Source organism: Melitaea cinxia, chromosome 18 (assembly GCF_905220565.1).
Source record: "Melitaea cinxia chromosome 18, ilMelCinx1.1, whole genome shotgun sequence".
NCBI classification, from domain to species: Eukaryota; Metazoa; Arthropoda; class Insecta; order Lepidoptera; family Nymphalidae; genus Melitaea; species Melitaea cinxia.
Window position 1 is genome coordinate 5,957,199 of NC_059411.1, and position 25,925 is coordinate 5,983,123.

Consider the following 25,925-nt stretch of genomic DNA (forward strand, 5'->3'; position numbering starts at 1 on the left):
ATAAGGAAACCAGGATCTGATGATGGGATACTAGAGAAATCGAGGGAAACTCTCGAAAATCCGTAATAACTTTTTACTGGGTGTACCGATTTTGATAATTTTTAATTTAATCGAAAGCTGATGTTTATCATGTCACATATAAATTTTATCGAGATCTGATAACTACTTTTTGAGTAATCTTTGATAACGCGTAGTTGCTTGACTATTTTTTCGTCGTTCTACGTTGTATTACTTGTCGATGTAATTGAAGTCGGTTTTTTTTTCGTTTGCAAGCAAACACAATTATAGTTATTTAAATTAGTTCTGAAAACATTTTAATTAAGTTTTTAAATTTCGCGCCTTTACCACGTATGCTACAGCTGCAGAGCCTATTGTTACGGCGGACGATAATATCGAGAACCTTCTAGGTGTGAGAAAGAAAATATTCTCAAACTTTCTCGAAAAAGTTATTGCGGATTTTCAAGAAGTTCCCTCGACTTCTCTGGGATTCTATCATCAGATCCTGGTTTCCTTATCATGGTACTAAACTAAGGATATCTTCTTTCCAACAAAAAAAGAATTATCAAAATCGGTACACCCAGTAAAAAGTTATTGCGGATTTTCATGAATTTCCATCAATTTCTCTAAGATCCCATCATCAGATCCTGGTTTCCTTATCATGGTACTAAACTAGGGATATCCCCTTTTCAACAAAAAAAGAATTATCTAAATCCGTACATCCAGTAGAAAGTTATGCGCTATAATACAACGCAGGTCGACGAAAAAAGCGTCAAGTAAAAACGCATTATTAGATATAGCTCGAAAAGTAGTTGTTAGATCTCAAATAAATTTAAATGGGACCAATTGGCACACACCACCTTTCAATTAAAAGAAAATTTGTCGGAATCGCTCCACCCAGTCAAAAGTTCTGATGTAACATACATAAAAAAATACAGTCGAATTGAGAACCTCCTCCTTTTTTGGAAGTCGGTTAAAAAACTAATCAATTTAAATCTAAAGGAATGCAAGCCATCAAAAGTAATGTCAAGGCCAGAAATCTTTGACGACAGATCGTTATAAGTACGTGCCAGTCGAGCCAAAGGGGAATACTTGCCCAAATTGAATCTATAGAGGGATACATTTAACAAGGCGTGCGGTTCCCTGGGTAATCTGGATGGTTTATTATAACGAAATAATTGAAGTACTGGTGGAGAATCAATGCTGTTATCGAGAATTTTGTGCAGAAACATCATGTCCGAAATAATTCTTCGTGATTGCAGTGACAACATATTATATTGAATCAGCCTGCCCCCGTATGAATGACTACTATGACTGCCGTTCGAACGGTACACGAGATGACGTAGCAGTCTCTTTTGTATTCTTTTAATTCGCATTGAATGGATTTTGTAGTGAGGACTTAAAATTTGACTGCAGCATTCTAGCTTACTTCTGACCAGACTAATATAAAGCTTACTTGTAATAGCTGGTTTTCTGAACTATTTGGAATTCCTCAATACAAGACCCAGTGACTTTGTAGCTGAGGTGACTATGCTGTCGATATATTTGGTAAATTTTAATTCGCTGTCTAGTATGACACCCAAATCACGCACCGATCGAACCACAGTTAGTTTTTCAGTATCAATATACTATTGACTCTGAACAAAGTTATGTTTTCTGGTAAACCTGATGAGGTGACATTTTTTGGCATTGAGATACATTTGGTTGTTATTACACCACTGGAAAAGACGGTTGAAATCTTGTTGCAATAGTTCAACGTTAGAGATGTTTCTGATGGTTTTAACCAATTTGAGATCATCAGCAAACAGACAGACGTTCGAGTGTTGAAATATCGAGGCAATGTCGTTTATGTAGATGTTAAAAAATACTGATCCCAAAGTAGAGCCTTGTGGTACACCGGAATAGGCAGTATAAGACTGTGAAACGTATCCATCTATCACAACGGTCGAAGATCTCTTCTGAAGATAAGATTCACACGAGTTCAGCAAATTATCTCCCACAACAAATGTTCTCAGTTTATTAATAAGTTAATCAGTTTATTAATAATGGGTTGTCTGGAAGAAATGGCTAATTAGCCATAAGTCCGCCCATTGTACTTCACTGTCTGTAACTATCTTTATGCTTTGTTTGTAATATATTTGTGGTGTACAATAAAGTATAAAATAAATAAATAAATAAGTAATGCGTGATTTACCCTGTCAAAGGCCTTGGAGAAGTCTGTATATATAGCATCAACTTGTTATCAACATTCTCAATTAAGTTGGTTACGTCCAAGAATAAATTTGTGACTGTAGATCTTCCAGATATAAAACCATGCTGATGCCAACCAATGTGCCGTACCAAGTCCTTGAAAAATGATTTATAGACCACGCTCTTGAAGACCTTTGACACAGTAGATAAAATGGATATAGGTCTATAATTAATTACATGTGCAGCGTTTTCACCTTTAAATACCGGTACGATCCGCGCCTCTTTCCATTTTTCAGTGAAAAATACCTGTCCTCAAACAGGTGTTAAATATGAGAGTCAAAGGGGCAGTTAGTGAGCTTGCACATTTATATATCAGTACAGGTGGAATTCCGTCGGGGCCAAGACTTTTTGTTTTATTTAACCGCTTAAGCTCACTCTTAATGTCTTGATTGGAGAAATAAGTGCCGCCTATAGAATTTGGGGTTACTGTCTGTGACAATAAGTTGTCATTGATATTTTCCCTAACAAAAACTGACGAAAAATGACTAGCAAACAAATCACAAATATCTTTCTTACTACTTGCCTCATGATCATTCAGAGACATTTTATTAGGATAATTTGACCCCTTACGACGCATGTTTTTTGTATGTGACCAGAAATACTTTGGATTATTGCTAATAGCTTCCTCGAAATGTAGAATATAACGGTAATAACGTTGTTTCATAAGTTTATAGCAATCCCTCCGTAAGTAAGCGAATTCAATTCTACACATACATAACTACATACATACATATAATCACTCCTCTTTCCCGTAGGGGTAGGCAGAGACCACTTCTTTCCACTTGCTACGATCCTTACATCGGTCATTCTCCAATTCGGCGTTCTTTGCCTAATTACCGTGACGTTTTTTATTTTTCACTGATTTGATTTAAACACATTAAAATATGAAACAAATCAAAAATACGAATTCAATAATTAATTTGGCATGTAACAGTTATTTGTGGTTTTCTAGATAATGAGACTTAAAAAATTTATGAATACGGTAATTAGAAAATTTTTATATTTAATGTAACGGTAATTAGAAAATATGCTGTGTGGTTACGGCAATAAGAATATAGCCACTCCCTCTCTTCCCGTGAGTGTCTTAAGAGGCGACTAAGGGATTACACAGTTCCACTACCACCCTGGAACTTGAAAGTGCCGACCGATGGTGGGATAATCATCCAACTACTGCTTTTGAAATACACAGGCCGAAGACGGGCAGCAGTGTCTTAGGTGCAACAAAGCCAGCCCTGCGGTCTCCAACCCGCCTGCCCAGCGTGGTGACTATGGGCAAGACAAGACAAGACACATGAGTTCACGCCACGTTTTTCTTGAAATATATTCTCTCTTGCCAGGACAAATGCGACTGATCTCATCTTGCTCTACAAAAATTTGGGCGTCTTGTTTGGTTATCTCTACAGTAGTCCCTATATTATTATTATGTAAATACTTTGGTTCTATTTCTTTATCATGACTTTGTTTTGGTTTTGGATGTAGCGTGTTTTATATTTCAGTCTTAATGCTTGCTTCCTGTACTTTTCTTTTGCTCTTCTTAGGTCTATTGTTTTGTCTCAAATATGACATTTCTTTATTTGTTTTCTATACATGCCTTCTAAATAACAATAAGAGTGAGATTTTTTTACGTATCGGTTTCTCGACAGTTATCTTTGAAGATGGTGAAGTTGGTGTTGAACACAAGGAAGACGCTCGTTCGTTTATTTTCGGTCAAATGCTCATTATTAATTAATAATAAAATAACATACTTTCAGTAGAAGATGATGACAGAGCACTAGATGGACGCGACGTTGATGTGATTAAAGAAGGTTTAAAATTTGGTGTCTTTTTCAAGGGAACTAATTCTTTTTCAAAAGAACTCGACTGCAGAAAAATTTCGTCTTGCTGATTATCTTATTTTTTTGATTTGGGATTTTCGGGACAATTTTGTACTCTTTTAGTGTACTTTTTAGCGCAGCGAATATGATAAATCATTGAGATGTGTGTGACAGAGTTTCAAGAGGATCTGTTATATTGTTATCAAGCACCTCTATATCTAAGGTCCCTTCTTCCTCGATTGTTTTCAATTTTCCCTTTTCCTTTTGTCTTTCATAGTAAGTTCTGAAATTTTCTCTACTTCTTTTTTGAGTTTTCTTCCGGCTTTTGGTGACATTTCGCAGATAGGCAGTATTTTTTTATTTTTTTTATTGTACCCTTCTTTCTCCTTTATTTTTTCTTTGATTGCTAATACAAAAAGGGGCATTTTTAATTCGTTCTCGGCGTTGTCGCGCGGCAAGCCTTCTATTTTCTTTAACTTCCTCTTTGGTATTTTTGGGTTTTCCTATCCTATAAATTAAATAATTTGATGAATGGTCAGCATATAATATAGACATATTTACGGACAATGATAATAATAATCTACGAAAACCGCGGTAAACAAGTATTACTTTTTCATACAACGGTAATTATAAACATATGGTAATTGGTATACGGTAATTAGAAAACGATACATTTTCACAAAAATGCTTAAAACCGACGCAGTATACAAATTCTAGCTTATTACAACGTACGGAGGCCAAAGTACTGTCTCCATTTACATGATCAACTTGGGTCTATCTTAAAAATCTAGTATTAAAATAAGAACAACGGTAATTAGAAAAGTTTTTAACCAAGGCTACGGTAATTATATACTCACGTGCTTCATTGGTGGTACACTAACATGAGAGTCATACAACTGCTGATGGACCTCGGCACACACTGAGGAGACGCGATGCGTACGGTAGTGATGTGCCAAATACTTTTATTTAGGGATGTGCACTCGAGAACAGCAGATGTTACGGTAATTAGAAGTTTCCATTGGACATACGATTACTTCATAATAATTATTAGTAGACTGGTTCTATTGAGTTGATATTTTGTTATGCGATACACGCTGCTTAATATCGTTTAAAACGTTGAATGGATCAAAGTAAATCTATACGCTATAAAAATTACAAGCAAGTTTTAAGATTAAGTTGATGTGCGGACACGTCACGGTAATTAGAGAACAGAGGTTTTTTGAACATAAGTTAAATTAATTTAGTCTTAATTACTTAAAACAGAAGCCAATATTTTTTTTACAGCTAGGTACGGATGCTATCTAAAATATTTAAAAAAGTGCATGATTGAATATGATGATATTACGGTTTAAACAAGCCCGGACACGAAAAATTTGCTAATCGGAGAATGGCCGACATACTTCTTTCGCTTCGTCCACTTTCATTATTCCCTTTATACATGCTCTTCGGTTTAGGGTACTCTTGACCTGGCCTTTTTTCAAGACGTCCCTTATTTGGTCTCGGAACGTCCGCCTAACGGCTTCCAAACCCTTTCATTCACATTCGCATTATACACTTTTTCGTCAATCTTTCTTCACTCATTCTTTCGACATTGCTAAACCATGTGAGCATATCTTTCTCAATTTTTGTCACTACATCTTTTTTCAGACCACAACGTTTCCTTATCTCACTATATCTTATCCTGTCACTCTGTTTAATTCCTATCATACTCCTTAACGCTCTCATCTCAACTGCATTTATTCCGCTTTCATGTTTCTTCTGCCATACCCAACTTTCACTTCCGTACATGAGTGTCGGAACTGTTTCCTGCATTCACTCTTCTTTCAATATCACTCTCACACTTTCCATCTCTTGTAAACTTTGAACCCAGATACACAAACTCATTCACCTGTTCAATTTGTTCGTCTCCAATCACGATATTGCAGTCTGTCACTGCCTCATCTCTTTCAAACACCATCACTTTCGTCTTCTTTACATTCATCTTCATTCCCTTTCTTACAAAGGCTCCACTGATATCATTTACCATCTCCTGCAACTCCTCGGGCGAAGACGTAAGTAATACTTGATTATCAGCATAGAGAAGACATTTGACGAGTAACTCATTCATTCTCAATCCATTTTCATTCTCTTTTAAATATGTCAAACAATTGTCCATGAGTAGATTAAACAGCCACGGTGACGCTACACATCCCTGTCTAGCACCTTTTTCGATATTAAACCATTCAGTGTATGCTACATTTATTCTCATACAAGCACTAGAATCCCTATAAAGAGATTGCAATGCTCGTATGCGGACACTGCTCACACCATTCACAGACAATGCTGACCACAATTCATTCCTCATCACTCTATCATAGGCCTTTTCTAAATCCACGAACGCGCAATAGACTTTTTTGTTTTTTGCCAAACACTTTTCGGCAATGCACCGCAAAGAAAAAACCCGATCCACACATCCCATTCCCTTTCTAAATCCCGCTTGTGCATCCCATACTTTATCGTCTGTTTCATTCACAACGCTCTCAATCAACACTTTTGCATACAATTTACCGACGATGCTGAGGAGACTTGTACCGCGGTAATTCCTGCAGTCCTGCCGTGACCCTTTTCCCTTGTACAATGGGACGATTACGGCTTTGCACCAGTCTCCCGATACTTGCCCGTTTCGTCAGCACAAATTGAAAAGGCGGTACAGCTGGCTAGCCACTATGCCTTGTCCAGCCTTTAGCATTTTGACGGTAATTCTGTCATACCCTGCATCCTTACCTAATTTCATACGTTTCAATGCTTTCACTATTTCATCCATGCTTATCTCACTTTCATCAACGTATGAAGGTGCCGTATGTTGTACCTGCACTTTCTCTCTTTCGAACAAACTTTCAAAATACTCTTTCCATCTCTTTAACACACCTTCTTCTCCTTTTATAATGCTCCCATCTTGACTCCTGATTGTACTCAGTTCCGAGGTAGAAGTTTCTCCTCTGGCTGTTTTGATGGATTTCCAGAAAAACGTGATGTTTGACTGAAAATCTTTATTGAGGCTTCTATCAAAATCATCCTTTCGTTCTTCTCTCTTTCTAGACACAACTTCTTTCGCCGCTAATTTCAATCTTTTATACTTCGTTCTTGCTTCCTTTATCTCGTCATCCGTTGCCTTTTGAACTTTTAGCTTAGCTTTTGTCGCTAACCAATCCAACCATGCTTTCTTCTTTTCTTGCACAGCCTTTTGTACATCTTTATCCATCCACACATTATAGTTCTTTCTTCCTTTCCTTCTTTTAGCTACCCCGCATACCTCATAGCAACATTCACGACCCCTTTCTTAAATTTATCCCACAAATCTTCAATCACACCTATCTCTTCTATGCTTTTAAAACTTTCTTTCAGTTTCTATACATACTCGTCTTTCTTTTCCTTTTCTTGTAGGTTTCCACTTTCACTCTGTCCAAAACACTCGTAGGCTCGGCCTTTCGATGTCACCACCGTTTAAAGAGGCCACGCATTCGGGCTACGACCAGGAAGTGGTCTGTGTCGAGGCCTACACCGCGGTATGCCCGAGTGTCTAGCACTTTCTTCCTCAGTCTTTCATCCACTATTACAAAACCAATCATACTTCTAGACTCACCCTCATCTCTTGTATACAAATGGATCTTTTTGTGGTCAAACATTGTGTTGGCCATGCAAAGATTCCATTCCAAGCATACTTAAAGCAGGCTTCTCCCATTGTCATTCACTCACACATCGCCGCCATTTTGGTTATTTAAATTTTTTTTGACCATTGCGTTCCCACGAATAGCAAGGGAAAGGTTTGTCCACCCCAGCAGAGCCCCGCATGCCAGGGTAAGGGCTGGCCTTATTCTGGGTCACCCGGTCCTAGGGCAGAGTGGCACGCTAACGACTAGGCTTGCCCCTAGCCACGCATCCATCGGTGGCAGATTGGCAGAGAGTCTAGGAATAGGGAAAGGGAATGATAGGTGGTGTGTAAAGGAAGATTGGTAAGTTGGTGTGGAGAATAGGAAATGTAGCATATTACCGCCCAAAGGGTAAGGGATAGGACAGTAATAGCTAGAGAACCCGGGGTCGCATACCCGTATACTATACCACAACTATCGGACAGATAATTGGGATGAGTATCCCATGACTTCAATTCTATCCAATGGATTATTATATAGTTTCATTCTATTGTGACATTTGTGCTTTTGTTCAAACTGGGTGTGAACCAAACAAGATAACGGTTTGACGACCTGCACGATCTGGGGACGAATTTATCAATTCCTACTTGCAAGATTTCGTAGAACTTAGTTAGCGTTTCATTAACATCATTAATTGTACCTAAGGATTGTAACCAGTCAATACTATTCAGATACGCTATAATTAAATCATAATCAGCTTTTTTTTAATTTGGACAGAGTTTAGTATTATTTGGGGCGGTAAAATCTGAAGGGTTAATTTTAAACTCGAATTCTAATGGTGGATGAAAATTATCTATTTTACGTAATCGAAATTGACTTTCAACTACACTGATTTTTGTATTAGACAAGATTAAATCCAAAATTTTTCCTCTCGTATTTTTACAAATATTCTATTGGTTTAAATCATGTATTGTCACGATTAACCGGTGGAGGGATATACACTGCGCACACATGCAAATGCTTAGTGACGTTACCACTGTTACAAATAAGTCTTCACAAGCACTTTCCCAACAACTGCTATTAAAATCCTACCACCCATTTTCTTATGACTAGAGAGGGAAGATATTTCGCGATCACGTCTATATATACATAATATCTGTCGTCAAAGATCTCAGCATCACACACACCATCATTAAGCCAAGTTTCCGTCAAAACAATACATCATAGTTTGAGTTTAGGACTCAGTTTCTTACATCAGTAAGGTGTGAACGAAGTCCGCGGATGTTTCGATAATAACGTTTTATCGAATCGAATTTAACAAAACATATTTGACCAACACTTGTAAAACAATATTAATGTGTGACCTAAGATAAACTTGAAAGTGATTCGGAGTTTTTAATAAGTATGTATTGCGACCATTTACACTTCCGGATAAAGACGCGACCGTTCTTGATCCAAACAAATTCGTATTTCAGTTCCTTAGCTCTGATGCGTGCCTGGGCGTGCAAGGCCTTTGTAACCGGTGGTAGATGTTCAGCAACAAATATAGGACATTTCTTTCCTCCAATTCCCAAATCACTGGTATTTTATTTATCCTCATTACATTTTGCTTGTTTATTGAAAGCTATAGTAGCTGCAAGAAAAGTATCTTTGACTAAAACAGAACGTGGTCGGGAGCTCTCCTTGTTAAATTTCATTATTCTGCTGCAACTCTGTATGTCAGTGTCAGATATGTTACATTTAACCGTTGCTGCCAGTTGTTTTACTATCGCGCCCAAAGGCGTGCGACAGCGCGCTCTCGCGCCGAGGCCGCGGTCAGCCGGTGTGGGGGCCGTGGTCACCCTGGCCTTTGTGGACTCAGGTTGGCACTGTCCGCCCCGGGCTCCGTCTGGGGCGCCGGGGCGGCGCAAAGAGGTTGCATCTTTGAGGTGCGGTGCCGTAAAGCGCTGTGTGCGACACATCCGCCCGCGGGGGCCAGCGAGAGGAAGAGTCGGAGGATTCATCGTCCGCATTGCACGGTCCTAGGTCGGGGAAGGCACGCTTCGTATTCGAGTGCGCCTTCCTAGGTGCCTTGCACCGCGGTGGGTCCGCAAGGGCAAGCGCCGGTAGGGTTTGCGGAAGTGTGCTACAGCCTCCCCGCGACCCCGCCACATAGGCGCATCGGCAGAACACACGTAGCAGTTTTTATTCAACATGAGTCTGAATCCTCATATCAAAAATTTCCATCTAGCGGGTACATCGTTCCATAGCTTAATTGGCTAGAACGCCGACACAGTCAGTCGGAGACGCAGGTTCGATCCCCGCTGGAACGGTCAATTATTGATATGATATTCAAAAATGTTTAGGATCTATTATTTCAATTTTAAAATTGAATAACTCATCTATTCAAATAAATATAGTTCAATAATAAATAGCAGAGCTACAATTAAGAGAAATGCTATGATCACGAGATCAGTCAAGAAGAAAACATGTGCGACTTAAACAACATTGTGGATCACGCGGAACAGAATACTTTTCTTATAAAATGGTTGATGAAGATTCCGGTATTCTGATTAATATATTTTTAGTTACCTAATATTAATAGTTGAAAACACTGTCTAGCGGTACTACTAATCTTTTTCAAAATTCATTGTATATTCTTGTGATTATCACATCTTATTCACAGAAGAAAATCATTCAAATTGAATACATACTAAATTCTAATTAGAAGTTCGTGTTTTATTTATACTAAATATTAAATATATGCAGTAGAGATAGGTATACAATATTCTGGTACTATTAAAAATTAAAAACAATAACACTATTGCACATTTCCGCTCGCCAACAATTTTTCGATTCTTGAAGTATTTTTGTGTATAACAATTTTAAGATCATTTATCTTATCATGTTTCTCGGTTATTTCTGCTTCCAATTGTCTTACTTTTGAATGCAGTGGAAGAAAATATTCTTCATTTGCTCTGCAAAATTACAATATATATATATATATAAATGCCAAATATTTATTATGGGTATTATTGTGTTGTTGTGAACATTAGTGGTTACTAATCTATCTTTTAGAAAACCGTGAAATCGCGTTAAGAATATTTATGAAGATTATAGGAATATTATAAAGTTTAATTTTTTTAAGACTGCAAGAAAAAAATCCACTATGCTCAAAAAGTGAATACGCACGCTTTTTGTTTTAGCAACTGTTTCAAAGTATCTTCGTAAATTTTAGTCCATTGTTGAAGTTCTTGGCGCATCACTTCTACGTCTTCTTGAACATGATCTAACAGTTTCCCTAAAGGGTTAGCCACTCGCGAGAGAGCTTGCACGTTGAATCTTAGTTGCTCGATTTCTTGATTAATAACATCTTTTGCTTTTTGAACCCCAAATTGCCACTCCTTAGAAGATAAAAAAGTAATTTATCTTTTTCTTCTTTAAAAATGTTTAAGATGCCAAGATAATACTTTTTATTCATATTTTTGCTATAATTTTTCGTTAATAAAAACAAAATTGACAGGAAATATACCTACAATAACTACTTCCTATATACCTAACTAATAGCTGGAGACCAATGTGCAAAATAGTATATTATTTTTAATAGTAATATAAATAAATACTTACAATATTTTTTTTACTACTGACTTCAGAAAATTCTTTTTGTGCATTTAGTATTTGTTGTACAAGGTGACCATGTTGAGTAGTAGATGATTCCAATTGATCATCGTCATTTTGCGAATTAATTTCCGTATTTTCTACAAGTATAATACTTGATTCTTCTTCCTTTAATATAAAAATCATTTTATTTACTATGTTTATATGCACAATAAACTAAAAAGTAAAAAATCCTCAATATTTACTTCTTCATGGGTGCTATTTTCTGCTATAATATTTACTTTACCAACAACAAGATTATCCACAGCAGACAAAATTAGTTCATGTTTATCCCGAAATCTAGGTGCCCCTGGTCTAGAAGATGATGGCCTGACACTGTTTGGTCTTTTACCTGATGCAAAAGTTGAAACTTTCGCATCAGCCACGTTAACTTCTGGTTGAGAATACCCAGTAATCACTTTATCCTGTTTTTGTAAGTTGACATTAATATCGTCAGAATTTGTTTCCCGTGAAGTATTTTTATCGTCCGCAATTTTATTTTCGTTAGATATGTGTTCATACCCATTTTCATTACTTTCTCTTGCTGTGTCGCTACGTTTATTAGACGACTCGTTAGTTATATTTTCTATAGAAAGAGATGCATTTATTTCTTTTAAGCTTTGCGAATCTTCAAAAAAATTTTTTTCATCATTTACATTAGAATTTATTGGTGCTGAGTGCTCATTTTCGTGATTTATTTCTAAATTTAAACTATTAATAGTGCGAGAATCATCTAAAAGACTTTGTTTAGTTTCTTCTTTTACAATCACATCAGATTTATTTATTGTGTTCGGTTCGGAATTCGGCAACGCAGTGTTTATTGGAATTTCTTGTTTTTCATTTTCCGTAATTTTTTTATTTATTATTTTAGAAGATTGCGAGGTTTTCTTAGGAGGTGAATCTTTTTTTATTGAAGAGTTTTCTTTTATTTTTGCTTTGTTTGGACTTTTTTCAGCTTTTATTATCTTTTCGGTACTTTTTGATGTCAGTTTCTTTGCATTCGGAACTTTTTTGATCGATTTTAATGTGTCTTTTGCTTTTTTATCACTCAATGAATTATTTTTTGCAGAGGCTTTGTAAAGCTTTACAGCTTCGTCTGATGACAGTTTATTATCTAATGCATATGCAAGGCACTGAAGCAATTCATTTGTTTTTTCTGGGTCTTGACCAGCTACTATTTTGGTTGGCTTAGCACTTAAAGATTTTCCAGTTGTAGTTCCTAAAAAGTTTTAATTTAAAAAGACGAATTTATCAAATTTAATATGTATTTCATTAACAATTTTGTTCAGTCTACAATTTCAGGGTCCACTACCAATAGACTAATAATATGAAAATCAATAGGTATTTTGTATATAGAGATATGAATTACTTTTGTATCCATACCGTATAAAAAAAATCGAAACTTACCGACTACCGATATAACTTTTGTTAGAAACAAAATTTTGCTTTCTCTATCTTTTACATTATCAGATACTAACTCTGCATCTTCAAACAAACCACCAAAAAATCCGGTACTTTTTAACACCTAAAAAGAAATGTGGTTTTTAGTTTGTACAACATAATTATATAATACATACTTTCCCTGTAATCAATATATACTTACAGTTGTAACAATATCATGTAGAAATCTAAATGGTGGTTTCTTTAATAGTTTTTCGGTAAGTGGTGGTCGTTTTACATATTTTCCAAGTGATGTTTGCGTATTTTTTATAATTTCGGCATCGATCACGTCTTCCATTGTACATAATTCGAGTAAATTATTTATAGCTTACAACCACAGTTAAGTATCAAATTGATTATTTTATTAGGCATATTTCATGTAATATTAATGAATATTAATAAAAGTTACTTTGTTTACATTTATAAAATTCATTTGGTTACCTTGGTAACCCAGGGGTTAAATCAGAAATGAATAGAGGATACGATATTATTATATACTGCCACCAGAGTGCGCTTATGTTACTAACTTCGTTTTCATTTTTATATATTTAATTAGTTTGTGTTTTTAAAATTTATATAAATCTTTTTGTTGCATTTATTCCTTTTTGGCTTAATTCCTGTATTTGTAATATTCTGAATAAAAAATATGTGAATTTATGATAGCGATCTGTATATTTATTATTATTATTATTTGTTTGTTTTGAGTAAAACAATAAAATTAAGAGTAAATTGACTAGTACTCGAAACTGAAGGATAACATATCTATGAAAATCTGATTGATTAACTTACTTTGACTGATCAATTTGAACAGGGCATTCTAATATAAAACTACGTTTTATTGATCAAGAGGCGTAGCAAGTGACAACCACGGTCTTATATCAGGTCATGCAACTAAGTCCAATTTCAATGGTGAGAGATTTAGTACCTACGATAATGTCATAGCTTTTCGTTTTCTTATATGGTCTAAGTCATAGAGCAACACGGAGGGGAGTAGCCATTGCGTCTGCTACCGATACAAAATTGTCTGTCATTTTTTGCGGGGGGAAATTACACACATGCACACTTTATCTAATTCCCACACAAAAATAATCGTCCGTCACTACGAAACTCACACATACTAAATTAAAAACACACTTACATTTTTCACACACACATAGATACATTCTGTGTCATTACAGTATAATGACACGCCGCAACTACACTGACAAGTACCTTACAGCCGTGGTTGTAACAACTGTCGATATGCATTATCGATAAATTCAAGTACTCGGTTAGGGAAATTAGGTTTTTAAAGTGATACAAAGGTAAGATGTTATTATAAAAATAGGCTTAATTTATTATAAACTACAAATCAAACATCTTCATGTAAAATAAACGATTATAAAGAGTAAAGATTTGATTGTTTGTTTGTTAACATTGAATAGGCTCCGAAACTACTGGACCGATTCAAAAAATTATTTCACCGTTGAGAAGCTACATAATCCTTGAGCGACATAGGTTATACTATATTTTCAAAAATATTAGGGATCCTTACTAAAACTCCAATAATGTAACCCAAGGGATAAAAAAATAACCTAAAAAATTCCTTACATCGCGTATGCTGCAAAAACTAATGATAATAGAAATATATAATGTAGTAAGACTTTGTACAACACATCATTATCTACAATAATTGTATTTGCTCGCAAACGAAAACAAAACTGACTTCAATTACATCGACAAGTAATACAATATACGTAATATATACGCGTTATCAAAGGTTACTCAAAAAGTTGTTATCAGATCTCGATGAAATTTAAACGCGACCACATGATAAACATCAGCTTTCTATTAAATTAAAAATCATCAAAATCGGTCCACCCAGTCAAAAGTTCTGAAGTAACATACATAAAAAAATATAATCGAATTGAGAACCTCCCCTTTTTGGAAGTCAGTTAAAAAGAGTCGCGACAGCCTATGTCTAACTATTATAATTATGTCACAATACGTTTGGTGCAACGTTGTTGTGCCAAACAATGCCAGTCTACAATAAACGATTTAAAGTTAACATACATTTTGAGGAGTTGATGATGTACACGGTGATGTCAACGAATCGGGAGTAGGGAGCGTAACACTAATGGCATCATAAGATGATAGCTTGTCATCTGCTAGATTTAATGATTTGTTGATGACTCTGAAAGTTTGTTCATTTTCAAAGCTGATAAATCTAAGCTTCATTTCACTACTATGACTAAGGTGAACCATATCTTGATTACCTTGTACATGAGACAAAAAAAACTTACGGGACAAAAACAGTGTGGCGTTAGTGTTGGTTTGGTGCCCTCGACTAATCCTTGTATTGTTCGCCAACACTTAAAAGTTAGTGGTATTGATATGATCTGAACATATTACACTATTTTTTGTGGGCATCCAAGTTAATCTGTTAGTACCATTTTTTTCCATGTGTCCCTTAAATTTGGATTTTTAGAAAACCTGCCAAATTTTTATATAAAAGATTATGGTGGAAGTTCACATTAAGTAATTCTAGTAAAATGTATTAATACTCATAATACGTGTATTATATTCAATTTAATGCAATTTTATTATATAACTATGTTTATTAAAATAAGCTACCAATATAATATTTTAAATAAATCAAAATCTCAAAAATGTCTGTCTCCTCTTTTTTCTTTGCCATTTTTATCGATAACCATCTACAAACAAACCGGTAACAACACTATCGCTCGGCGACAGTGACTTCTCGGAAATAGACTCCGATCAGTCGCTCGACTGATCCGCATAGATAGATAGATAGAAACTCTTGATTGTACACAACAACAAACAACACAATAACATATTACAAATAAAAAAATAAAAATAAAACAGTGTACAAAGGCGGTCTTATCGCTAGAGTAGCGATCTCTTCCAGACAACCTTTGGGCATATAGGACACAGCGTAGTGAAAAAGCGGTAGGGAAGTGTATACAGAGAAGTGACAATTAGTGTCACCTAGAACAATATCAACTATCGAGTACAAATACACATACATATACAGCACAATACATACATACATAGATACATACATACAAACATATATATATATATATATATACATATATATATATATATATATATATATATATATATATATATACACAGACATACATACACATTTATATACATACGCATAAAAATACTATACCTACATATAAACGAAATACATATAATATGAATAATAGCATAGAATACAAAACACAAGTGAAGCGATACTCCTACAATATGTTATGCAGAGATAAAAACAATTATGACGTACTAAGCGACAAATAGTGCGCCTTGAGGTATTTTTTAAAGCAAGACAGGGATTGGGCTTGTTTTATAGGAAGAGGTAGAGCGTTCCAAAGTTGAACAGCTTTAACTGAAAAGGAATTGGAGTAAAAAGAAGTAGTGTGAACTGGGGTTTCGAGCATCAAAGTAGACTCAGATCTAAGGGTGCGTTCGTGTGTATTACAAAGATATTTGAAACGCTCCTTAAGGTACAGAGGTGTATCAGAATGAAAAAGTATACAATATAGTAGCGAGAGTATGTGAGTATTCCTGCGAAAGCGAATCGGAAGCCACTTGAGACAACTGCGAAATTCGGAAACGTGGTCATATTTCCGAAGACCAAATATGAACCGTATGCAAAGATTTTGAAGGCGCTCAAGCTTATTTAATTGCTCCTCTTTAAGATCAAGATAGCAAGTGTCAGCATAGTCAAGAATTGGTAGAAGGAGTGACTGTGCTAATGTAATTTTGGTAGGCAAAGGGAGGAAATATTGCAGTTGTCGTAGTGATCCGATAGCTGCAAATAGTTTACGGCTCATCTCACTCAGCTGAGGTGCCCAAGAAAGATGTCTATCGAAGATAATTCCGAGGTTTTTGACTGTGTCGCTGTAACTGATTACGGCGTTGTTATAAACGACTGGTGGTATAAGTGACCAATCTATTCGACACACAAGTTTAGGGCTACCGATAATAATGACTTGACATTTTGAGGGATTTATGTTTAATCCGTAGGAGTTACTCCATCTATATATGTTCTTCAAGTCATTATTTAAATTGCTTATTGATGTAGGTAAATCTGTCAACTTAGCGTGAGAATAAATTTGAAGATCATCGGCATACAAGTGGTAGAGAGAAGATATGCGGAGAGTTATTGAATTTATGAAGATCGAAAATAAGAGCGGGGACAACACGCCACCTTGCGGAACGCCAGCATTAACGTTGGACCAGTCTGAATAAGAATCCTGGACACGAACGCGCTGCCGACGACCAAACAAGTAACTATGAAACCAATCAATTGCTGATGGAGATATGTTAAGTGAGCACAAAACAGCCAGCAGTAAATCAAAATCCACCGCGTTAAACGCATTACTAAAGTCCAGCAAGGTCAACACGGTGAGATTCTGACCGTCCATTGCCCGCCTAATGTCGTCAGTGATTTTCACAAGGGCCGTTGCCGTACTATGGAAACCGGACTGATAAGGATTTAGGATCATATTGTATGCGGGCGAGCGGCCTGTGTTGGTAAACAAGTCGAGTCAATACGAACGATAATATATGTAATTTTTAAGTTTAAAAAAGGTTTAAAAGAAGTATACAAGTAATAATGTGATTAAAAAATACTTACGTATGAAAGGTAACGCCATGTTTTAGTAAATTAGATGTGGCAGATCTTTTTTTGCAGTAAAAAACAGAACAATTTGGCATTTTTTGAAAGACGTTGATTCAATCGCGCAACTAGATTTAGTCTAGTGATCAGTGCGGCGGCAACTAGTTTTATTGTTTGCATATGGCCATTTGGCCTTGATATACCTTGACAGAGGGGAACGCCTGTACATGGCTACTCCCCTCCGTGTTGCTCTTTGGGTCTAAGTAGGTAACTTTTGGAATTTTTTTAATTTTTATATTAATTTTTTTTTAATTTATTGAGAGCTGGATTCGAGTCCTTCGCTCTAAACTGTACAAATTTTTACTATTTTATTATGTATATAGAAAAGAAAACTATTTTTATATTAATAGCAGTTGGGGATACCACATCAAAATTTTGTAAGCTTTCTTCTCATTTTTTATTCTAGTAGCATTATGATATGTTGTGTTGGTGTTATTGATATGTTCTTTGGAGGAAAACACTTTATGTATTTATTTCTTATGTTATCTACAAAATATAAAATATTCTTTTTATAATATTATAAATAAATTGAAAGGCTTTTTTTAGAACTATAGAGTAGGTATTGTCTGTAAGATACTACGTGGCTTCGATTTTGACAGATAACACATTTCATATATCATGACATTATAAAACTTTGAAGTACTGTTTCATTTAGTAGGATTATTGAAAAACATTTAAGGTAAAATAAATCGTAACAATCAACAAATAAGTTTTATATTTTCATGTGTTTTGGATATCAGAAAAGGTTTCTTTTTAAAAAAATCCTTAAACGGTATAAAATACGATTCAAGTTTTCTCAGTATATTTTTCAAACTTATACAAGCACTTTTTAATGTATATGTTACGCTTACGTTTAAGTATAAATTTTATTACAGTACGCCATACTGTTTTCGTGAAGTAAAATCAGCGCCTGAGTGAAAGTAATATCAAATAATTTTTGAGCTACCTTGCAATCTAAAACTCTAAGAAGGGTGCAAAATTTATAAATATTTTTATGTTTAAGATGCCGCGTAAACGTAAAAGACTTTGTCGACCTCCAGGGTCCAAAAATATTAAATCGAAGAAAGATTTAAAGGAAACGTTAAACGTAATTAAAACTGAAAACGAAACAGATGAATCTAACGTAGGAACTAACGTATGTTCTAATTGCAATAGAAATTTTGAAAAAGAAGCGAGTCTTCGCCGCCACAGTAAACGCTGTTCGAAATCCCGAACGTTACCCGATTTTGTAAAACCGATCAAGGTAATATGAACTCTATCATCAATATTTCATTTTCTTATGATGTCAACATACAACGATAACGAGTTATTTTCTTCTAGGCTTCATTTACTTGCAATCAGTGTCACAAGAAATTCAGATTTAAGAAGAGCTATACCGACCACCTTCGAGATGAACACTCAACTACACCGGGCAGTGTTGCTTGCAGTCAGTGTTCAGTGGTGTGCCCCAATGAGGAAGTTTTACAGAAACATATTGAAAATATACACGAGAGAGAGATTTTTGAATGTGAGCACTGCGATAAGAAGTTTGTGAGACGCGCGCATGTTTTGAGACATATGATGCAGAAAGGTTGTGATGGTAGAGATATTGTTGTCTACCCATGTGAGGTATGTATTACTCATTTATTAACTTTAGGTATATTCATGCCAGTGGCGTAGCGAGGCGGGAACAACATCACGCCCCGGGCGCTACTCACAAAATTCACGGGCGTCAACAAAACAAAAAATTGCTGGACATATTATATGGTTTTCTAATAAGGGGGGAGGGCGCTTAAAAGGCATTATGCCCCGGGTGCGAGTTAAGCTTGCTACGGCACTGATTCATGCCTTATTTAGTGCTCTATAATCAAAATGTCTATTCTCAAGAATCATATGTACTTTGTTGGTATGTTGTGTCAAGGACACAAAACCATTTTACTAAAAAACTAAATTCCCACTTTGTGCATCAATCAATAGATACATGCAGTGAATAAATAACTCAGTTTTATTGTTCACTGCACTTGTTTTATGCAAGTAACACAATGTTACTGTGCTAGATTTGCTTTTATTAATACATTTTATTTGCTTCTCTTCCCATTTTATTAGACTTTAAGAATTAAATAAATAACTAACTGATTATTTTCATTGTGTGTAGTTTACTGAAAGTAATACATTTTCTTTTCTTTTTTGTTTGGGAAGATTCAAATATATTCATGTAATCTCTATTAATATATCAATTTTTTCAGATTTGTGATGCAACATTCTCAAGGAAGGATAACTTGATGGTGCATATTCGCATGCAACATATAGAAAAGAAGTATTTTAGTTGTAAACATTGTCCCTTTCAAACAAGAAACTTTTCAAAATTAATTATCCATTTCCAAAACAAGCACATAGGTAAAATTAAAATTGTTTGAAATTAATAATTAATTAATTTTTCAATTCAATTAAAAAATCTGTTTTTATTTTACAATTAGTTGTTTGCTATGTGAGAAGTGTAAACACCTAAACTATGAACAATTTAGTTTTATTTCTTTATATTTCATCTCATAGAAAAAAAAGTGATTTAGACTGTATAATAAAATAGATTCAATTCAATAGAAACACCACACTACGAGTGTGACCACTGTGGAAAAGTAACCAGTTCTCGTGGGGCCATCGCCAAACATCTCGAGATACATGGTGAAAAGAAGTTTGCGTGTGACGTGGTAAGAAGCTTTTGAATAATTTATACTCCATTTATAAATAAGGGTAGATTTGATTGAATGTGTTAATTTCAGGAACTGATTCAGTTCAAAGTGATAATGATAGATCTTAGTGATATATACATATGTATATACTTTATAACATGCTACAACCAGTAGAAGCAGAAAATTAATGAGAATTGTTCTAAAAATGTTGAAAATCAATTTTTTATAAAAATGTCTATGTGAATGAGTTCATGGGCAAATGTTAGTTTCAGAATATAGTTGAGTAATTTTTAAATTATTCCCCCATTATTATTAATCTTTGCAATAAACTGTGGTCAAAACTATGTATGTAATAAATAAACACATATAATTTTAAGATATACATATAAATAAAACAATTATATATCTTTCTTTGTTATGCTGCTTTTTATGGATAAGGATGGTAAGTTTCTTAAAAGTATGTTGTCAAATGATGAATGCAGTGATCATAGTTGTAGTGGTTGGTGAAACAACCTTTACTAGTAATTAAAGTCTCTCTAAATGTGTCGTTCTCCAGAATCTCAAAAAGAATTCTCATAATACTTAGAATCATTTAGTGTGAAGCATTTGTTTATCTATTAAAATTTTTACTAAATGAGATTGATTTACTTTATCTTTTCAAGTCACAAGCAAGTATTTCACCAAAGCATTCATTTACGATTTTATAGAAAAGTATTAAATTACTTAGAATATTATAAAATTCAGTGGCATCGTGTTTTACAGTGTGGCTACAGCACCTTTACTATAGAGGTAATGAGTCGTCACGTCTTCACTCATGTACCAGAGAAGCCGTACAAGTGCGACATATGCAAACGTTCCTTTATACAGAAAGCGCAATTACAGCGACACATGATTTCACATGTAGGTAACACCTGTGGAAAATGTGGAGTTGCATTCCAGTCTAAAGCAAGGTAATGTTCTGCCACACAATATTTCGAAGATAAAAATAATTTGACCATTTATTTAAAGTACTAAATTTCCTCTTTAATAATGTATGTTTTCAGGTTACTTATTCATGAACGAGAACACAAGGGGTTGTCAAAACTATACTGTCCGATAAATACTTGTGTTTATTCTAAAAAGGAATTTACTAATGAAGAGAGTCTACAAAGTCATGTGAAAATGCATTTGGATGCAAAGCGTAAGTGTTATATAATAATACTATTGGACTGGTGATGGTATCCAATAGATATGCTTGTGATATATGTATTATGTTTTTTATTATTGAATTCCACTATATTCATGAGATATTGAGGAAAAATAGTATTATTTCCATTCTACCTCTTGCTGTTTAAGTCTATTTGTCACTCATTTGAATGATAAAATTCATCCACAATCTGCACTTAAAGTTACGTCTGCGGCTTATGATATCTCAGTTATGTGAGTGCTTAGTGTATAATGAAAGTGTGTATGTATGTGCAGTTTACTCGTGCGAAGTGTGCCCGAAGCGGTTCAACAGCGAGGCCAACATGCGGCGCCACATGAGCGGGCACGCGCTGGAGCGGCCGCGCCGCTGCATGTACTGCGTGGCGCCGCGCGCCTACGTGCGCGGCGAGCAGCTCGTGCGCCACGTGCGCAAGTCGCACCCGCTCGTGTTCCGCGAGCGGCTGCTGCACGTGCGCCGCGTGCTGGTGAGTGCCGCGCGCTACACGCTACACCGTACACGTTATATATCTTCAAAAAGGTACAGTGGACGAGTAAAAGTAATCGTTATCTGATTATAAAAACCGAGCGACATTCACAATACGATTTGTTATGTTTATGAACTGTTTGACAATGTGTTAATCAATATTTGCCAGTTCTTGAGCAAAAGTTGAGCAAATCGATTCTTGAATATAGGAACCTGGCTTCTAGATATAACAATGATTCAATACCGTAATTATAAAATGCAAATTTTGAATGAAAAAGTCTATCAAAACAGGCTAAACATGTATGTTACTGCAACATATTTTGAAAATGTGTTACTGTAGGTCGTTGTGTTGCATGTCCAGCAGTTCTACTAGACTGCAATGAGATAAGCTAAGGGAACCTGTTAACATACAACACAACTGATAATGTATAAATAATCATTGACAGGGCTTAAATTTAGGCGTGGACCGTGTGAGAAAATCGGAGATGGAGTCAATCTTAAATGTATTAGACGCTGAATCAGATCGTATATTGGAAGGCTATGGACTGGGAGTTCTGTACGGTGGTCTTCAGGAACAAACACCATCTGAGATGGGAGATGAGCAGATAGAAGTGAGTTGTGGATTTGTCATTATAGTAATAATTGCACATTTCCATATTTGGACATTGTAAAATATTACAGGAACATTTTTAGTAGAATTGCTACAAGAAAAGTAAAGATAATAATTGTGTTTGCTGGCAAACGAAAAAAAACGACTTCAATTACATTGACAAGTAATACAACGTAGAAGAAAAAATATTTGATTAAGAACGTATTATCAAAGATAACTCCAAAAGTTGTAATCAGATCTCGATGAAGTTTAAATGTAAAAAAACGGTGTTGTGAGGTGTAAAAATCATCAAAATCAGTACACCCAGTAAAAAGTTATGCGGATTTTCGAGGGTTCCCCTCGATTTCTCTGGGATCCCATCATTAGATCCTGGTTTACTTATCTTAATAACACACTTAGGATATCTCCTTTTCAACAAAACAAGAATTATTGAAATTGGTTCATAAACGACGAAGTTATCCCCGAACATACATTAAAAAAAAATTAAAATGTATATATACGATCGAATTAAGTAACAAAAAAAAAATAACCTCCTTCTTTTTCAAAGTCGGTTAATAAATACAAAGGTGAGCACCTGTACTAATTTACAGTGACCCCTTACATACCATTAATATATAAAAATAAAAAAGCACTATGTAAATGTAGTTTTGAGTTGTATAAGTATTTGTTAATGATAAATAGAAGTTTCGGTTTGATTATAAGTTTTGATTTTTCATCACTGGTTGATGCAATAATCACAGCGGACAATTGTTATGACAGCAATGACTGGTTCTATAGCAATGGCTGGTTTGATAAACAAGTATGACAAATGTGGTCATAGAGAGAGATACGTCTGTTACTAGACCTGTGTCTCATCGTACTGGAGGTTTTTGAAAGTAAGAAATCTGTTTTATTATTTACAATTTCCTGCAGGTTGACATAGAGTCTCCATTGATGTCTGAAGAGGAGCTAGCCGAGAGTCTGAGAAAGTTACTCGCACAACTAATTGACAAGGAAATACTTGAGTGCTTTGGATGGCCTGATGAATCTGTGGATGTGGTATGTGTTCTCTAGGAAAACACTTTTCAAATTTATTAAGTCTTTTTATTTATATTCAATTGTTATACAGGTTATGTACAAGTGAGAGGTATTTAATGAAACTATATGATGTGATTTATAAAAATAACTCACGATTTTTAGACATTAGCATATGTTTTCTGCCCAAAAAAACTCCTTAAAATTAGTTCTTTAATATAACAAAAACATTTTTATATAAGTATGTTTTTTATAAAAGTATTTTTACAAGTGTAATCTTTATTTAGGTTTTAGAGAAAGTTATTGAAAACTGCGGTGCTAAAGCAGCTGATCGTGATAAATGGACTCGTGTTCAGCGCCTACGTGAAAACGCCAAGCATCTCTTCCTATATGTGATTGAAGATAAGAACATCGCACGAATGCTCGACATGCACACCATAGACCAAATCATAAACCACATCCTCGACCAAGTCAGTAAGACTGATGACAGTGATAGTGAACAGGTTAAAAAAAATACATGAACACGCTATTTACAAACCTTAGGGTTTTCTTATCCTAGAACAAACATTTGATTAATATCATTAATATTAAAAAAAATATAATAAACCTTTGTAGACAACATACAAGAAGAAGACATACAGAAAACCATACTTTTTAAAGTAATATCATATGAAACTACTTTTTGTATTGAATTCTGTTGTATTACACGATTATTCAAAACATTACGCCCAATGTTGAGTACATAAAATACATAATAATTATACATCCGGTGTGCTGCAAACAGTACACAGTCAGGATGTTCCCGACATGACGACGTGACGTCTATAGTAATGAATATTACAAAAATAGCGACTCATGGATACCACTCAATGTCCCCTTGAACAATTAAATCGTAGTAAATTAGAATGCCGTGTTTAAATTGTTTATATTATTGTTGTGCTATTTTTACACCAGTTGAAGTAAGCTCTACAGATAGACGACAAAGATGAATCGCTATTTTCGCGAATACATAAGATAAGGAATAAGAATTATACAACTATGGTGATGACGTTTAACTACGCATTCCACCTATAAAATAAAATAAAAAACATCAATAAAAAACAAAGTTTTCTAATAAAGGACAGCTTTTAATGACTTCAGTTTACTTAAATAATAAAATACTTTTTCTATTCAAATAAATAAAAAAAACATTTTAATACATGTTTAAAGTCTAATACTACTATCTACAAAATGAGATCATTTTTTTTTTTTTTAATACAATGATAGGCCTATTTCACCTGATGATAAGTGAAAATACAGTCTAAGATGGAGCACGCTTACCTAGAAGTAACCTATTCACTCGCGACTTAAAGATCCATAAGTTATAGTTTTCCGGAAACACAGACCTATCATACTTTTTATTTAGTTAAGTATATTAATTTTAGATGAAAATAAATCAGCATTTATCATTTTGTTTTTTAGAATTTTATTATAGTGTATAAGTTAATATAATAAATAAAAATGCCTTAAAAGTTTCGGAAACTAGCCTAAATGAAATAGCTTTATTTGAAAACGTTTGTATATTATGCTATTTTTATCAAATGTGTTTTAAAAATAACGTCAGTTGTTTATCAAGTAACAAAATATGCATGTGCTCACGTATTGACTGAAAAATGTATGTATAAATACCTAATAATAATCATATTTTATTGTGGACAAAACTAATCTGACAGAATAGACCCTAAAATTTTTAATAAGCTGCAGAATAATTACATATGTAGTAAATAAACTATATTTTTTGTGTAGAAGCAACTTATTGTTTTATGTAATGTCTTGATCGAAAAACTGACCACCACAAAAATCATAAATACCTAAGTATGTACCTATTACATAAGTATGGAATCAAACAAAAACAAATAATTTTCTTTAACAAGAAAAACATCTGTTTGACTTTCATTAGTCTGATTATAAACATACTTTTTCTAGTAAAACTGATATGTAAAATGTACTACTGCGTGCATTAACTAATTATAATTATAAATGAAAATATAAAAATAATGGTGTTGGAAAAACTACGATATAAAGCTGTTTATGGCTATAGCATCAATTTTATAGGGATCCTTTTCTGAACGTAAAGGTTCAAGTATATTATATAATATATAGAATGTTTAAAATAATATTGATTAAAATTAAGTGCCTTATATGCTGTGGATAATGGTTCCGCACATTAGATATTATTTCAAGTGCATAATTTATGTTACTTGGATAAAGTTTACATTTTATTTAAAGTAAGTTTAGTTTTAATAATGCTGTTAAAATTACGATTTACAATTAATGTTGCATTGTTTTCATAATTAATTTTATTACATGAATTATATATAACACATCGTTATACATAGATATTTGGATCGTGTTGTAATGGCAATAAAATATTTCTTTAATCATTTTTTTTTTTGTTTAATTAACATTGATTGACTAATTATACAGTATAAAAATACTCGTATTAAACATGACATAGCATACTTTTG

General features: G+C 34.4%; 2 protein-coding genes across 2 annotated transcripts; one reads left to right on the forward strand and one right to left on the reverse strand.

Annotated features, from left to right (window-relative positions):
* Positions 1 to 10,371: 10,371 nt before the first annotated feature.
* Positions 10,372 to 13,697, reverse strand: LOC123662188 (TRAF3-interacting protein 1). The gene is made up of 7 exons (XM_045597069.1): positions 13,556 to 13,697; positions 12,930 to 13,093; positions 12,734 to 12,851; positions 11,533 to 12,545; positions 11,297 to 11,455; positions 10,862 to 11,073; positions 10,372 to 10,647 (listed from the first exon to the last, which is right to left on the reverse strand). Exons 2-7 carry the CDS (start codon positions 13,062 to 13,064, stop codon positions 10,491 to 10,493), a joined length of 1,794 nt encoding a protein of 597 aa, XP_045453025.1. The 5' UTR covers positions 13,065 to 13,093; positions 13,556 to 13,697; the 3' UTR covers positions 10,372 to 10,490.
* Positions 13,698 to 18,287: 4,590 nt separating this feature from the next.
* On the forward strand, positions 18,288 to 24,536 carry LOC123662474 (zinc finger protein 260-like). The gene is made up of 10 exons (XM_045597316.1): positions 18,288 to 18,699; positions 18,777 to 19,064; positions 19,682 to 19,832; positions 20,037 to 20,143; positions 20,888 to 21,075; positions 21,169 to 21,305; positions 21,587 to 21,795; positions 22,241 to 22,405; positions 23,317 to 23,442; positions 23,706 to 24,536. Exons 1-10 carry the CDS (start codon positions 18,451 to 18,453, stop codon positions 23,937 to 23,939), a joined length of 1,854 nt encoding a protein of 617 aa, XP_045453272.1. The 5' UTR covers positions 18,288 to 18,450; the 3' UTR covers positions 23,940 to 24,536.
* The last annotated feature ends 1,389 nt before the right edge of the window (positions 24,537 to 25,925 follow it).

Bases quoted from the DNA above. Each gene is read 5' to 3' on its own strand.
- LOC123662188 (XM_045597069.1), bottom strand. From the start codon at position 13,064: ATGGAAGACGTGATCGATGCCGAAATTATAAAAAATACGCAAACATCA. The intron at 12,546-12,733 runs GTAAGTTTCGAT...AAAACTTTTTAG, and splicing joins AAAAGTTATATCGGTAGTCG to GAACTACAACTGGAAAATCT. The intron at 11,456-11,532 runs GTAAATATTGAG...TTTATATTAAAG, and splicing joins AAAATAGCACCCATGAAGAA to GAAGAAGAATCAAGTATTAT.
- LOC123662474 (XM_045597316.1), top strand. From the start codon at position 18,451: ATGTTTAAGATGCCGCGTAAACGTAAAAGACTTTGTCGACCTCCAGGG. The intron at 21,796-22,240 runs GTGAGTGCCGCG...AATCATTGACAG, and splicing joins TGCACGTGCGCCGCGTGCTG to GGCTTAAATTTAGGCGTGGA. The intron at 22,406-23,316 runs GTGAGTTGTGGA...AATTTCCTGCAG, and splicing joins TGGGAGATGAGCAGATAGAA to GTTGACATAGAGTCTCCATT.